This window comes from Parasteatoda tepidariorum, chromosome 6 (genome assembly GCF_982258835.1).
Source record: "Parasteatoda tepidariorum strain Cologne lab strain chromosome 6, Ptep-v5.0, whole genome shotgun sequence".
Lineage (NCBI taxonomy): Eukaryota > Metazoa > Arthropoda > Arachnida > Araneae > Theridiidae > Parasteatoda > Parasteatoda tepidariorum.
Genome location: NC_141760.1, coordinates 74,647,618 through 74,665,260, shown reverse-complemented (window position 1 = coordinate 74,665,260; position 17,643 = coordinate 74,647,618). Strand labels below are relative to the sequence as shown.

General features: G+C 29.9%; 1 protein-coding gene across 3 annotated transcripts in view; it reads left to right on the top strand.

Annotated features, from left to right (window-relative positions):
* The first annotated feature begins 2,162 nt into the window (after positions 1-2,162).
* The window catches only part of LOC107454953 (uncharacterized), a 31,993-nt gene continuing 16,512 nt past the window's right edge, over positions 2,163-17,643 (top strand). Inside the window, exons 1-8 of one of the 3 annotated variants that reach the window (XM_043057920.3) lie at positions 2,163-2,472; positions 6,371-6,466; positions 7,194-7,289; positions 8,851-9,181; positions 11,973-12,044; positions 12,193-12,288; positions 13,778-13,831; positions 15,907-15,963. In XM_043057920.3, coding sequence (XP_042913854.2) covers positions 2,380-2,472; positions 6,371-6,466; positions 7,194-7,289; positions 8,851-9,181; positions 11,973-12,044; positions 12,193-12,288; positions 13,778-13,831; positions 15,907-15,963 — 895 coding nt within the window. In that variant the 5' untranslated portion in view covers positions 2,163-2,379. The remainder of the gene's footprint in view (positions 2,473-6,370; positions 6,467-7,193; positions 7,290-8,850; positions 9,182-11,972; positions 12,045-12,192; positions 12,289-13,777; positions 13,832-15,906; positions 15,964-17,643) is intronic. The other 2 variants (XM_043057927.3, XM_043057923.3) reach the window with 2 other exon arrangements.

Below are 17,643 nucleotides of genomic sequence, written 5' to 3'. Positions count from 1 at the left end.
GTAAAAAATCTTAGTCAAATCGAGATATTTTGTTTCTTCTTTCTTTTCCTCATTTTAATAATGTCTTAAAATTAATATATCCTACCCTTTAACATTTGAAAGAAAATTCTAAAGTAACTATACTATACTAGTATATCATAAAAATTTCTTGTTATGCTTATTCCTAGTATTCTAATGTAACACTTGAAAAAATTGACTTTTACACTTGGAAGTTCTGAAACTTTATTTTATATCTAAAATGATGAACCTATATGATGATAAACGACTGGTTTAGGAGGAAAGGAAAGTCTAAAATATAAATAGTTGTTAAACATCTCTTTTAAATGTAATTGCTTATCTATAAAATGTGTATGAGATTATTAATTGTTCGCCCCTTGGTCATTGTTCACCCCTTGGCTCGCCAAGGTTCGCCCATTTGAACTAAAATTGAAAGAAATTTTTGTATGAAAATCTCACTGAATTAAGAAATTAACAGAGAAGTTAATGATTTTGAGTATTTACATTTAGATTACGACAATAAAATTTGAAATAAGAAAAGAAAAAACATTAAAAATTGTCAGTTACTAACAAAAATCACTATAATGGATTAAGGATGTATGTGTGACAGTGTGTAGAGATTATACTTGTTGTTATACTTTCTCAAAATTGAAACTTATAAAAAATTATTTGAGAAGTTCGATGAAACAGGATCGATTGAATGGACTTGCTCTACTGTCTATTGAAAACGAAAGAGCACGAAATATTGATTTCAGCGATATAATTGATGAATTTGAGGCAACAAAGGCCAGGAGAAATTAATTTTAAGTTTTGAAATTTTTTATTTCTGATTTTAGAAAGATTTATGTTCAGCAATTTTAAAATTGTTATAATTTATTATTTAATTTTTATTAATTAATAATAGATTAGCAAATTTAGTGGACTGTGTTTCAAATTATGGATGGATTTATATTTTGTACTAATAATTATAAATATTAATTTTATGACTTTTTTTTTATTTTACATAAAAAAAAATTTTCTTTTCACCTTTTTTAAAAAAATTTTTTACTATGAAATCTATTTTACAATTAACTTTAAATATTTTTCAAAAACTGAAAATAATCTAAAATTTTAAATATGAAATCTTTATTCTAGACATTTATTTTAATGCAAACTGATGTAAATCTCTCTCAACAAACTTAAGTGTATAAATCTATCTACCAAACTAGAACCATTAAATACATTTAAAATCTGTATTTAGTATGCGTTTTTTAATTATTTTTAGATGTCTTGAAGTCTTAAACACTTATTTGTGTTTTGTAATTAAAAATTAATTTTTTTAAATATAACATTTTACATTCTAGTGTTAAATTTACAACTTACAATATTTTGTAATCCCATTTCTATGTGAACAAGTGGGTTATTTTCGTAAATATATTAATCAACATGATACATAAATAGCTAAAATGACGATTAGAGATGGAGTACACAAAGTTTTAGAAAGGGCCCCGGCAAAAATTTGAGCCCCAGGGCCCCGAAGGGTGAAGTTACGGCACTGACTGGGACTTGATGAGAACTGGGTCAGAGCAAAATTTTCTCATATGGAAAACCTGCTGATCTTTTTCGTATACAGCGAGAATGACCTTTAAACATCTGCAAGCGTGTTTGCAGCAATCATGTAGAATGTGATCCAATTAAGAGCCATTCTCACTGTATGTGATTCATAAACTAATCAATTTTGAGAAAAATAAAGAAACAGATTTGTGAATTTCTCAAAAGAAAACATTTTCCACTAATCAGATTCTTATTCTCCTTTGAAAGCGATCAGGCGTAAAACACATACAGTGAGAACTACCCGAAAAGTACAGAAAAAAAGCCCTAACTACCGGTTTACAGTCTATTAAAGTCCCGCAGTGGACTGATCGTTAAGACACGGTTCCCATCAGATCACCGAAGTCAAGCATCACTGGCTACGGTCAGTGTGCGGGTGGGTGACCACTTGGATCAGTCTGCGTAGGGACCGAGGGTGTACGGTATTGGTCCTCGTTAAACTGTGCTACCGTAAAGTGCTCGACTTCGCACGCAGGTCGTCGGGCTACCAAAGCGGGGGTGCCATCCCCTCCGCAGAGGATCAAAATTGTGATGGCATGTCTTCGGATCATCCTCCGGGAAGTTTCCCAGACCGTCGCCAATAGCCCATTGTGCAGCTCTAGTGCGACGTAAATTAACAGCAACAATCCATTAAATCTACATTATAAATTGAGTTTGGCAACAGACATTCTACCCAATGAACGTTATGCATAAACATTTGATTTGAAACTTTTTAGCGGTGAAGTATAACAGTTTTTATAAATAAATCATTATTAATTGTTTTTGTTTGGTAAGTTGGGCTGAAAATAAACGATGAACTCTTTAAATGAGGAGTCTCTTCGAAAATTATCTAACTCTGAACTGAAGAAAGGAGCCAAAAGAAAGAGTGTCAAAGTTAATATGACGGTAAATAGTATTATTTAATTTCAACGCGATCTCACAATAAGTTTATAAAATAATTACCATTAATCAAATGCCTTTAAATACCAAATCAGTGCTCATTGTAATATGTACAAAGCATTAATTCAACTTGGAATTTATTTTCGGTTACTATATATTATAATACATATTTTTAGATTTCTTTTTGCTGTAATTTTACCTTTATTAACTGAGTTATTATGTTATAATTAACTACATTGTCACTGTAAAATCGTTGATAAAATGTGTGTTACTTAAAAATGTTAATACGAATGGAATTTCGAAATAACATGATAGTTTTCCCTCATGGAAACAGTTTTCTAGTTTATCATCGTTACCGTTTATCATCGGTCTCCCATATAATTTTAAAACTAACGCAAAGGCTAAATTCTTAGTAATTCGTATTCATTCAAGAATTTCTTTTTTTATCATAAGCTAAACAATAGACTTGAATGCTAAATTTCAGATTTCTACAATATAAAAACCCATTTCGGTGTTACAAAATATGATTAAAATATTACATACAACATTAAAAAATATATATTTCCATAAAATGAAATTTTCAAAAATGTACTAAACATTTTTTGCTCAGCTTTTTAGCATGTAATCAAGATTCTATTCTTTAAAATGATATAATATTAAAAAATGTGTTCAGTTATATTAACTGGGAAAAAGTAAAAAGGTTGGCAAACCATTTTTTTTTTTGTCATCTCTTAAAAAATCTGGGGTACTTTTCTCACCAGTTATTGCTTAACATGCCTCACTACTCAACTAGAGGAAAAAAATTATCTTTCCCCTCCTGCAAACTATATTAATAGTCTGAGGCTGTTTTGTGAACAGGCATCGTTTATGAACAAAGAAGAAACTGAATTCTACCAAAAATCGCTAAACAATTACTATTTTTGCATCACAATTTATTGATTTTCAAAACTGGCAACATTTCTTGAAGTTTTTTATTTAAACAGTTTCTCCATGCTTTCTATACAATTGATATAGTTAGAAGTTAAGTTGATTTAACGACATTGTTATTTAATAATCAGAATCATAATTGCATAGAATATAAGATCATGATTAAAATATTTTTTATTATTAGACCCATGTGCAGGGGTCTGTCCAAGTCAAATTTACTATTGTTTAGCGGTACCTTCACAAATTCAACTTTGGAAAAAACGGTATTATCACAAAATAATTTTTCTTAAAATTTTATTTTTGTATCCTGTAAGAAACAATGAATCAATATTTTTGCCACATTTTTGTGTTGATTTTTTAATACACTGCCCGCCGTTTATTAAAATCACTTTCGTTTTATGCTCTTTTGATTTTATTAAGCGGCTGATTTTATTAAGAGGTGATTCAACATTTGAAAAAAAAAATAATAATAATATTACGATATATTCTAAATGCACACACTTTAAAAGGTGAAATAATGACCACATTAATGCTTTATTTTAACTAATTTAATTATTTTAATAAAGTAAAACCCTACATAAAATTAAATTTACAAAAGTTTTGCAAAAAACCGATCAATGGTTGCTTGAGTTGCGGTATTTAAAATTAACTTTTCCACTTCATTTGAGAGTTTATAGAAGTTTTTAAAGTTTTCGATATTCCTCCTCTTTGTTCTAAAGCTTGCCGCAATACATTAAGTGCTTTTCTGACTTCCATTGAAGATGGCACTGATGAGTTTATTTCATCTTCTGAGTCTGATACCTCCATTTCTTGATGGGAAAATAACTTTGCAATTTTTGATGTCTGTAACAATTTTAGAATCAGATTTTTCTCCTGATGTTTGCAGGTTATCGTCAATAGCTACGTAACGTGAAAAATTCTCGTCCATTTCATTTTCTTCATTGCTGATCATTTCTTCGAAACAGTTAGGAGCCCCATCTCCATTGAAGCTTCACATTGACTACTTTTAGAAAGCTTATCATAATTTTGCGTCACAAAACCTTCCTTTTCGGCATTCTGAGAGAATTTAACACCAAACGAACTTAAAAATGATATGTGCAGGGCTGATTGTGCTCCGGAAAAAATCTGGATTTCCGGAATTTTCACTAACAGTGATCCGGAAGTTTCCGGAAATCGAAGGCCCTGACGTTTCAAAAAACCATTGATCACAGAAGTTTCCGGAAATCAAATTTTCAAAGGTGGAACTTAGAAACAAAGTTTATTTTATTTGTTTGTAAGGGAGAGCCAGAGAGATACTTTAAAACTTATATTCATGATTAATATTAATTTTCTATCAGTAAATAGTTGTTATAATCATAAACTGAAGAAAGAAAGAAATATTTGTAAATTTTAATTACTTCCCCAGGTTATCCTAGGTATGTTAAAATGGTATAGGTATGTGTAAAATTTTAAATATAGTTTAAGTAAACTAAGAAATATTGAGAAAAAGGAAAAAAAAACCTTGTTTAAATTTTTTTCTAACTTTTCAATTTAAACTTTTTTTTTTAACTCAAGAAATTTTCCGGAATTTTAACTTGGGCTCACAATCACCCCTGTATGTGCTCTAACTATAATTTACTCAAACGGCTTAAATAATATGGAACATGTGCACAGACAGTTTTTGGAGATCTATTCATGTTCTCTGTTAAGATAGATAACAAAGGAAACTTCTCTCCCTTCTATGGTTCATTCAATGAAAAGTAAGATAAGAATTCGACCCCCTGTTGAGTGAGATAGGTTTCTCCAAACTTCATTCAAGTCAAGGAATTAACATTGATTTCTATGAACTCGCCGCTTACCACCCACATTTTCCCTTAACTCTTACACTATGTGTGTAGCAGGAAAGTGCTAACCACACCTGTTTCACAAGTTTGTGAGTAACTGTTGCTTCTTCTAAAAATATCTTTAAACTTTGAAAAAATAAAATTTTATAAATAAGAACAAAAAAAGCTGAAATAGTGCACCTTTGATTTATTATGTAGTCAAAATTTTGATTTTAAAAACCGGCGGCATTGATTTTATTAAAGGATGTTTTTAACATGTATTAATATTGTAACGATTCGGTTCTTGCCGATTTGATTTTATAAAGCGGCTGATTTTATTATCCGGTGATTTTATTAGTGGCGGGCACTGTATAATTTTTAATATTCACATTTTAATTTTAATTAGGTACCTCATAGAAAAACCTAGACAGACCCCTGATGTGTAATTTAATTTTTAAATTTCCCCTGTACAAGAATTGTAGAAAATGCACAAAAATATATTGTTATTCAAATAAATTTGATATTTATCACATTTGATATCAGTCTCAGTAATTTGTTATATTGGTATAGCTATAAAAATTTCCTTACTGCAATATTTGTGTGATGACATAACTGCCAACCATGCTGATTTTTCTTGTAATGAAATTAAATAAATGCGTGTAATTATAATTATTTCTTAGTAAATAAATTTTTATTTGATAAGATTTCTGATTTTATTTAAGTACCACAATAGTAGACCGTAAGTACCACAATATGGTTTTCAAAAATATAATATAAATAGCAATATGATTTTCAAAGGTTTTGACTTCTTAATATTGATTTTACTTTTTGTGTGTTAGACCATATCTTGGGAGTTTTTAAGGGAATTGAAACATTTATCTTACGATCATAAAATTCGTTTATCAAAATATAATTAATAATAATGTATATCAATATTGTATATAAACTAAATATAGTAAATAAATAGTTTATATTTATTAATAATATTTTTTAATTATTATTTTTTTACAAATTATATTTTATTTAATATTAGTTTTAAAAGTTTAATAGTAAGGAATGCAAATTTTTACATAATTTTAAAGAATATAATATTGTCAGGCAAAATAAATAAATTTGAATGAAATAGGTCGAATAAAAAAATCTAAATTGTATGCATTACTCTTTTTTTTCTCCAGGCTGAAAAAGTTATAGCTTCACTGTTGGAGAAATCTAATGCTGGTGAAGATAGTTTTGTTGCTATGGAACGAAGTATTTTGAATTCTTGTAAAAAGGTTGGTCAGTTTTTCCAATTTGTTTTTATTGCAACAGTGTTTTCAATACAGTGCGAGAATTTCACATATTTTTTTCTTTTCTCACAATAAAAAATTATTAACACGAGAAGTTCACGCACTCTATTAATCAATTTCAAAATGCACGAATTTTGGAAAAAATTTCGTTTTTTTGCCATTTTGAATAAAATCCATTTCACTCTTCTTCCTTGATCTTTCATTATTTTGAACATTGATCCTTATTATCTAGCTTCCCTATATATCAGTATTGTTCAGAACCGGTGCAAACAGCAAAACACATTTCTCTGGAACCCGTGTTTCTTCCTGTAAGACGTTTACATTTTTTGTGCATGAATGTAAGATGGACAAATACCTTGTTAAGGTGACATCTTCTACTCCGTAACGGACAAATGAAAATGAAACAAATGTTGGTAGAAACGGTCAAAACAATGTGCATAATACTTAATTAGAAGATGTGAAAAATGTATTATAATTAAAGAAATAATTTTTTTCCAAGTCTATTCATGTTTTTTTTTTTTTTTTAATTTTTAGAAATCTCACTTAACATTTTGAAATCTCACCCTGTTTTTGAGAAAGGGTGAGAAATTCTCTCCCATTTTTTTTCTGTAATGAATACACTGTTACAATATTTAACTGTGCCAAAACTATAATTCTTATTTATTACCGAGTTTTTGTATTAATTTCACCTTTGTTTTTTGTAATATTTCAGAATAAGGAGGCGCTTTTTGATAGAGATAGCCAAATATTAAGTGAGACTCCCAAAAGAGACACATATATTGTTGATACTCCTTCATTAAACATTCAGGTATGGACACAGTCATTGATTATAAAATGGTTACTTTTTTGTTTTTTAAACTTCGTGCTAATATTTTACTGTATTTATAGCAGTCTATTATCCAAGCTGGGCTTTTTGACTCATTATTGAAGAAAATTTTGTTTATAAACTCGGAGTTCTATACTAAATTTCTAGGAACTTCAAAAATATTTCGATTTTTAAAGAATAAAATAGGTTGATTTTAAGGAAATATTAGGTGCAATCAGTGACTATAATGTTTTTTATTCAAAAATTTTTTCAATGTATATTTTATTTTTGCCTTTATATTTTGCCAAACAATGGTCGGCTTTTTATCACATTGCCAAAGAAAGTTTATGTGCTAAAAGAGTTAAGTTTTGTTAATGTATGCCCCCGTGGCAGAATCGCAGTGACATTTTCATAGAACGTTACACAGTTCTTGCAGAAGGATTTTTCTTTTGAAAAGTGAAACAAGAATTGTTTTTTCTACAGAAATTTACACACAATATTTGAACCATGCATTTAGATAATCACTTTTTGACTAGCTTAATTTACGCCAATGGTATCGTAAATCTCATGCAATGTTACAGTTGTATTTTCGACAGTTATTGATATTGATTTTTCACATGGTTTTTAAATATCTCAATATATGGAAAATTCGAATCGTGCATTTGACAGCTATTGATTTCTCAAAAAATTTTAAATCCAATTTTTTTTATACGATATTACAATTATTTATTATGCATTTGAGTAACCCCTTTTTGAGGAGTCCTATTTGCGTAATTTCGTCGTCAATCTCCCCCCCCCCATAACGTATAACATTATTTTTTTATTGTGATCAGGGTTTTTAAAAGTGCTTATTTTTGATTTACATTTTTTAAAAGCCCTTAAAGGTACTTTTTTAATTTGGGGTTTGTAAAGAGTGCTTAATTTTTTACTTTTTAGAAAGAGATTTTTTCTTTGCCATGTGGATTGTCGTTCTAAATTACAAAGAAAATGCACAATTTTCTCTGCAATATTTATCAGAAACTAGTCGCTTTATCATGATTATGATAAGTTTTTGAGTTTTATAGATTTCAGGTTTATAAATTAAGAACTTTAAACGATAGAAGAAAAAAAAATATATCACTCCACAGATCCTAATTATGAATTTTTTTTTTTTTTTTTTGAAAAGTGCCCCCCCCCCCAATGCAAGAATATTACTCATAATATTAGAATGAAAAATTTTGACATGTTCGATTTTAAGAAATTTCTTTTTTTTGAGGGGGGGGGGAAACGCTTATGCTATTTTAAATTAGTAACATGCATGCTGTTATTATTGAAAATATCTTGCAGAAAGATATTATTGCTAAACAGTTTTGTCGCAGTAAGCTCGAAAAGATTCTACCACAGGGATGTATGCAAGGGTCTTCAAAATGTTTAGGAGCCAGCTACTCAAATTTTTTTAGATTAAAAAAAAAAAAAAAAAATAGTTTCATTTTAATGATGTACTGCAAGATTTTTTGAGTAACCAGATTTAGTAGACCTTTATCTTTGGAAATGTTTTGGTTTTCTTATTTATTGTTATATTTAGGCTATCACTACTTCAATGATTATGGCATCTGCATCACCAGAGCTGAAACAATCTAAGGACGAATCTTTAAATGTCACTGTAAATCGTGGGTCTGAAAGAAAGAATCGAAAGTCCAAGAGGAAAGTCAGTTTTGTGACACCTCTTCGACGAAGTACTAGAGTAAGTGTTGCAACTCCTCAATATAACAGTGTTAAAGGCAGACCAAAAACTCCAATGCCATCTCGACTGTCATCAGCAAAGAAGCGTTTGTCTGTGACCAGTGAAGGAACAGATTCCATTTCTTGCAACTTAAATTTAGACATTTCTGAAACGTCATGCACTAAGAAAAGTGGTATGTTTTTTTTAACTTTTTTTTTTTTTTTTTTTTTTTTTTTTTTTTTTTTTTTTTTTTTTTTTTTTTTTTTTAATTGGTTTATTTTCAATTTGTGCTTATATTTCTTTTAAAAAAATTAATTAATGTATGAATCTTTCATGGTGCTTAGCGTTTTTTAAAGGTGCTTTTTTTCCGATTTTTGTATTTTAAAAACCCTTAAAGGTACTTATTGCATTGGGTGTTTTTAAAAAGTGCTTAATTTTCTCCTTTTTTTTAGTGTCTCGATTTTCGGCACATATTAAGCAAAAAGCATATTTTTAACATTGTTCTATCCAGCGTTTTCGCAATTCATTCAACCACGATCCATTTCAGCGTACCGTCGGTCCATAGCTGATGAAAGCGCCAATTATTTTACATGTTCGATGTAATACTTGCAAGTCCACTTGTGTGTCGACTGAGCTGGGTTCAGTGAGGTTCTTGCACTCTCATGTGCAGCTCTGCTGCATTTTGCAAGATATTCTCCATTTTCCACCCTCTGAAATCGAACCAATAAATATCTCTTGTTCTTTTTATGACCTTGTATAAACAAGAAAAGGGTTATTTGACGAAAACTAGTTATTTTATCAAGATCATAACTATTTTGCATTTTGTTTATGCTTAAAAAGTACTTAAAAGGTGCTTATTTTTTGTTGAAAGATTTGGCTATGCACCCTGTGTCTTTGTTATCAATTTTCAATAACCATCCCTGATTCATAAGAAAACCAACAAACGTCTCTCTTCATTTATGTAATCTGTGGTATGATTTATTTCATATTTGCCTGCTTGCATTCGTTATTGTATCTGTCTGATTTTAAGTTGTGATAAAAAGCACCATGTTACTGTTTGTCTACGATAGGTACTCTGACCGCCGCAAAGTCTGCGGCTGTCTGGTGCTATGGAAACAAGAAGAGGGCATTTTAGGGAGGGTAGCTTTGATGACTGCTTGTATGGGAAGTATACCAGATTGGCTGACTCAGCCACCAGCAGGAGACTTATTTAATCTGATTCAAGAACTTTTTTAAGATTCGCATGAATATTTCTTTCTTACTTAAAATGATTCTCTCTACTCAATCGGTTATTTTTTAGATACAAGGTGGGGGGGAAGTTAACAAATTCTGACATTAAGGGTAGTACAGGTTTTTTTAATTTTACGATATTTGTTATGAATGTTCATTGATTGTTAGATGGTTTAATTTCTAAACTTGTACATTTTTTAAAGCAGTTAATTTCTTTTATTTCTTTGAATTTTCTGGAAAAAGTAAAGAGCTTAAACTTAATAACTCCGATTTTAAAAGGAGATAAAACTTTTGCTGAATATAAAAATGGTTCATGTTATCTGTGCCAGAGAAATATTAAATATCTTTGTTTCTTTTATTTATTTTTTAATTTTTTATTTATTTTTTTGAAACTGAAAGCGAGTTACCGCAACTAGGATGAAATCTAAAACTATCAACGATGATTTTTATCAGCACCCATCAAACCATCTGAAATTATCTAAGTTTTTTTTTTGTGTGCTTAAATTACATTTTTTTATTCGTATTTTATTGTAACCTGTATAGTTTTTCTCACTATTTATTAAAAACAGTTTTTATTAGCACATTTATTTTTTTCTTAATAACCAATTTACTATGTATGATAAATTTATAGATGAGTTATTCTTATTTAAGTATAGTATTGTTTTATCCAAATTAGTTTATTAGTTTCTTAATTATGACTAATAATTTATTGCATTTTTGTTAGGATGTCTATTAACTGTGTAAAATTTAGGTTTCGCATGTAATTATTAATACAATAGCAGCCATTTGTCATGCTCTTTGAGCTGGTTGATGGAGAGGTAATTTAAGGGCTTTTTCCTTAGCTTCAGTAGCAAAACACTCAAGCACATTGTGCAGAATTTACATGCTTGTGATTTTAAAACTTCACCTTTTTTAAATATAAAAGGCATTTCTCAAAATTCAAAAACGTTAAAAGAGGAAAAATAAAATATACAATTTCCAACACAAGTAAATGTGTAGAATTTTTTTCTAAAACAGAAGCTTTTGAAAAAGAGAAAAGATTATTAAAAAAAGGAATCGAACGCTCGAAACGATGTTTCAGGCGCGAATGCTCATTTCTCTTCACTCTAGGGCTAATACAATAGACCAAAGAAAGAAGTCTCCTTTTCTCCCACCGAAACCAGTCCTAAAGTCCCCGCACCCCTATTTGAAATAATCATACCTCGTTACCATAGTCACCGCCACACCCCCAGACGAATGTCTATTAGAGTACCTATCGTAGACAAACAGTAGTTAATGTATAGTTCTAAAAGAATGTTACATGTGTTATGTAAATAAATGTTAAATGTGTTATTTTGCTAAAGTAATTTATTCATCACTTAGTTTTTTTCCATTATTATTATTATTTCAACCAGATTTGAGTTTATGATAAATTGCAGCAATAGTTTAATCGAAAATATTGGTTCAACTTAATAAAAATAAATAAAATGAGAAACAACAAAGAATAATGTAATAAAGGTGTGCCATTTTGTGCCAAAATCACCTTTAAAAAAATCTCTTTGCACTCTGTTATAACGCTGATTGGTTGTTGATCCATGTTAACCAGACCCTCTTAATTTCTGGTCCTGTTCCTATTGCTGAAGCTTTAAAAAGCAGCTTAATTTTGCTTCTTTTTTTTTGTCATTTATTTGTTTGTTTTTTATAGCTATTGAATTTAGGATAAGTCTAATAATTCATTCAATTTATTAACACTAATTAGTTTTTAATTTTCCTAGTTGGAAAGGTAAGACGACCTTCCACACCTATGCCCTTTTCCAAGCAAAAAGGAAAGAAATCAAACTCTTTTGGTAAGTTATGTAAATGTTTCTATTTAATAGCATTGATTAGTTATTTTAGTCCTTTGTTAGTTTAATTTACTATTCTGAACAATATAAATTTAAAATTGCTCTTGTTTCAATTGAGTGACTTTTTACTTAGTCAAAAAAAATTTTCTAGGTGATCCTCATGATTCCCTTAAACGACGCTCACGTCCTAGTCCGAGGATAGTTCTTCGCAGACTTAAGGAGGAGGATTTAAAGAAATTTTCTGCTAGTAAGATTTTGTCAGTTTTCTAAAATTACTGAAGAAGTGGAAAAATTACTGAAATGATCTTTTGTTCACAAAATAGTTTTAGAAACAAATCTAAGATAGAAAGCAGAACCATGATTGCGCAACTCAGTGACAGCCATCAAAAATTTTCTGGCACTTGTTTTTATCATTATTACAAATCATGTTACGTGGTTATTGCTGTGAATTTTAAGTAGCATTGATTTTTGGAATGTAGCATTGATTTTTTTCATGATATTATATCATTCTTTATAATTGAATAATAAAACGCAAATGTATCTTTTATATGTATATATATTATCGTCGCTACTTATTTTGAGTAATTTTGCTCAAAGTTTGATGGTTATTCAGAGCTCATTCTAGGCAGAAAAAAGGGCAGGGTGCAAAAGTTTAAAAAAGGGGCATTATTATTCCAAAAGGGCAATAATTTCTTTCTATGGGCCTTACACATTCTATTAAAAAGCGCCAATTAGTAAAAGAATTTTTTTTTAATTTTACTAAAAGTAGCAAAGCAATCATATTAGTTACTAATTTTTATTAATAAATTAACACATATATCGAGTAAATGAGCTAATTATCTTAGTAATTTATTTAAAATGCATGCATGCGTTTTATGTGTCTGTAGTTATGATTTAATAATTAAAATGATTAATAATTATGATTTAATGATAGTGGAAGTAACTGCAAACTTTCAAAGATAAGTGCAATAAGGGAGTGTGATGGCTATTTTTCCTTTCCCATATAAATCTATGTATTGACAAGAACGACAAACTAAATAAAAAGCGTTGAAAAGTTTAAGAAATCCATTGTAGAGTTTGGTGGAAAAATAAAGAAGGGTTGAGGAAAGAAAGGGTATGGACTCTATTACATCAGGGCACTAATTTACTTCAGGAGCAACAGGGTGGATTCTTTTGACTAAAAAGGCAGCAGGGTGCTGCGCCCTATTTATCCTGCCTAGTATGAGGTCTGGGTTATTTGTATGAAAATGTCCTAATGACAACCCAACAATTTGAATTTTCCTCCGTACCCCTCGACCTCAAGGGTTTCAGATAATCTGTTATTAATTAATTAGTACCAATACAATAAAGATTTAACATGATTTAATTAACTATATTATGTTATTTCTTTCAATAATTATTTGAATCTAAAGTTTTTGCTAGTGATTCGATTAATAATTTTTAATAAAAGGCTTATATTTGGGAAAATTCAATTTCTCGTGGGGAAAAAATCTACTTGGAAAAAAAATTATTAAAATGAGTAAGAATAGGAACTGTTTAATTAATCATTTTTTCTTATTGTACCATTATTATACTTGATTATGGTCAAAAGGTTTAGGTGTTATTGGAAGCAAGTTAGAAAATCAAAATGAAAACTTTTTGTTGATTTATATTATGATCAAATTGTAATCACTGATATTTTGGTATTACATTTATATTTTCTTGAATAATCAGTAATACACACATTTTTTCTCCAGAATCCACAACTGCCACCCCGATCGCCCTGCCAGATATCAAAAGGACACCATGTGGTAAGTTTATTACAAATATCTGTAATGGAGCTACAATAATTGATGATTTTAAAATATAAACTTAATGTTTATTAAGATGAGTATTCTTAAAGAATTTAATTAAAGTTGTGATTAAAATCTTTTAGAACAATTTAAATCTTATGATTAATAAAAATTTGGTTTTTAAACAAAATCATTTTTCTCAGTTTCTAGCTTATGTAAAAAGATATGTTAACTCACAGAAGGTTCATTCTGGACACATGGACATTAGTACCCTGTAAAAAATTTCTTTATCAAAGAAAACATATTTCTGCTCGCATATTTGCTTTTTATTCTTATCATAGCCCCTCATTAAGTAATGATTTATTAAACAAATGCCAGTCATTGACTATTAGGTCATTAGGCTTCTAGCTCTCCAGTACTTCTTAACAATACAGTCAAAGTCTTTTAGTGCAGAGCATGTGTCCAAATGCGCAGCAGTCGTGGCTTGTCCGGAGTTACATGAAAGACTGAAAAGATTAAGTAGTCAGCTCGAGGCGAAAAAAATGAGAATGTAGACAATCATGTCTGGTCAAAAGTCTAAACATGGCTACTTCAGTAGCACTGGGAGAATCCGGAACACTGTGAGTTCCACGGAGCACTTTCCAGGACTTATCTGTAGCAGCGTAAGATGCAGAATAATGAAATGATTGTTTGAAGATTCTTTTAATTTCAAGTTTTCATTAAGTAATGAAACAGATTTATTTCTGTTTGCTGTTAACACCCACCTTCAACATTTTTACTTGTTTTTAAAAAGATATTTTGTTCAATAGTGATGAAATACTTGTTTTAAATTATAAAAAATTAGGTTTGAACTAAATGTTGAATTATACTTAGCTAATAAAAAGAAATTTATCAAATTCAAGCCTGAATGAATTTTTTATTGCAAACTGCAACATTTTTAACTGCTAGTTCAGAAACAATTGTGTTTCAAAAAATTTTTTTTATTGTATCACAATTTTAGGAGGTATCTTTAAGCATATCTTTATACACTAATGCTATTGTCTTAATTTTTGTTTGTATCTGTATACCTTTCTATAATGTGAATAATCAGAATATAACTTAATATTGTTGAATTACACTAATATTTTGAATTTTTAGAAAATCACCGTTATTTTTTTAGCATTGGTTCTGAAACTTTGTTACTGTTGAATCTGTTTAATGATACTGTGTAAGAGTCCCTATTTAAAGATAGTATTTTGCAGAGTTGGAATAAAAATGATATCTCTATTTTAGGACAGCAGTGTCTCTGATTAAAGATAATTATTTTTAGGGGGAGGATTTTATTTCAATAAGGAGATTTTCTAAGAGAGAAAACATGTTTGGTTGTAATGGGGTTGTGAAAAACAAGGGAAATGTTTGTCTGAAAGATAACTTAGCTGTGATAAAGATATTTTAACTAGTGCTTTAAAAGATTCTGTTGAAATTTATGAAGACATAAATAAAAATGACAAAGAGGAAAGTGGTGTTCAAAATGAAGTTGATGAATGAATCAACACTGTCTTAAACAGGTGTAAAAACTGCTTTTGATGGAGTAAGATAATAATTTCTTTGAATATATTGGCTTGTTTAATAGGCATGCTTAAAGAAAATTCATTAAAATAAGACATCAATTGAAGTAATCAATATTTTTTTAAAAAAAGATTGATTTCATTCTTGAACTATTTTGGTAATGCTTTTTTTGTTCTTGTATTATTTATTTGTTTACATTAATTAAATTTTTTCAATGAAAAGTGTAATTTAAACGTTTTTACGCATGGTTATTTATTACAAAATGAACAAACAGTCCTAAACCTGCAAGAAAATGAGGGGAAAATATTGTCATAAGTTATTTTTTTACAAATTCTGTTTAAAAAAATAACTTTACTTGAGTGCCATTTTTTAAAAACCAATACCTTCAAAGTTGCTAAACTGTAAGCATACTGTGCTTTTAAGAAACATTTGTCCTATTGATGCTCTAAAATCAAAACTCCTTTTTAATTATGACTCATCATGTTATTTATTCCAACATTTGTGAAAATTTAGAAATAATGAACCATAATTCAATTATGTTCTAGCCAATGAAAATGCTGAAGCTACACCGATGCCATCTTCAAATAAAGCTTCTGTTTTGAGTAAGAATATTTTGCTTTACAAATTATTATTCTTTTAAAGAAATTCTAAACATCAATGTAACTTCACCACATCTGTAGTGTGGCTCTTTCCTATTTTCTTGTATTCAAAAAATTTTTGGATGTAATTTTTTTTTTTTATTATTGTTTCAGGGTTCCCACGGTCCTTGAGAGTCCTTGAAAGTCCTTGAATTTTTTTTTGCTAAATTTAGGTCCTTGAAAGTGCTTGAAAAACATCTTAGGTCCTTGAAAAACTTGATAGGTCCTTGAATTTGTCTAATACTGCCGACGGCCCTTTTTATAAAACACCCGCGGATCTTTCTCGTTCTTCCTGTTTTGTTCCCGAGCTCTCGCACGTGGTTTTTAACGCCACCGTTTCTAACCAGGCTTAGCGTCTTGGTGTCTGCCAAGCGCGCGGAGCACAGCAGACAATCAATGCGTTCGGGGCGAGACTCCACTTCATCTTCTGTCGCATATGCTTAGATCTTCTTTTTTCTTATCGAAACTGGAATACTCTCGAATTTCGTAACAATATGTACCTTGTAGTTTTCAATAAATTTGCCGTTTTACCATCCGCACTTGTCCTTATACGTTTGCGTCATTTCAAAACTTTATTGTAAAGCGTATTCGCAAAGGCACGGCTTCGTATTTGTGTTATGTAGTTTAGACTAGTTATGCCTGGGAAGTGCTATTTTAATCCCCAATGGATGGATAATCAAGCTTATAAAGAATGGATTTTATCGATGCCCGAAAAGAAGTTCAGAGCCAAGTGCCGATTATGCATGAAGGAGATCGATATCGCTAAAATGGAAGAATCTGCTCTGAAATCACACATGAAAGAAAGGTAAAACAAAAAAGCAGTCTCATGCCCTGAGTTCTCTTTTTCCAGAGACATCAACATCTAATTCATCTGGTGTAAATACTCCTTCAACATCGTGTGCCCCATGTGAAACAGAAACTTTAGTGGCCGAGGTAACATTGTCTTCTTATCTGGTCAAAAGGAATGTGCTTGATGCTGAAATTCTCTGGAGTCTGAAGTGCATCACTAGTAATTATTCATGTAACTCCTGTGAAGGGATTAGTAAATTGTTCTCCAAAATGTTTGCTGATAGCTGTATAGCGAGACAATTTTTTTGTAGTGCCACAAAGTGAGCCTATTTGGGCTCCTTTGGATTGGCACTATACTTCAAAGGGATTCTTATAAATGAGCTGAAGAATGTTGATTGCTACACTGTACTCTTTGATGAGACGTTAAATCAGTCTCTACAATCTAAGCAGATAGACATTATGGTAAGGAATTGATAATAAAGTTTGCACTAAGTATCTTACCTCCCAATTTATGGGTCATGGAACTGCAGAAAATATTTTGTCCTCTTTTTACAAATGCATGGATGATGGTTAAAAGCTCTCTAAAATACATCAATTATCCATGGATGGACCCTATGTCAATTGGAAATTCTATTAGAAGCTTCAGTGTGAATTAAAAGAGAAATATTCCCACCAGGTCATATTCATTGGCAGTTGTGGATTACACATAACGAATAATGCTTTTAAACATGGTGAAAATGGGATATGTTCCTTCTAAGTTTTATTTTCAGAAAGAATTGTTGCTGCATAACATTTAGAGAAGGTTGTGTAAAATATGGATGAATAATTTCAGAAACGATGTTTAATAGAGGAGAG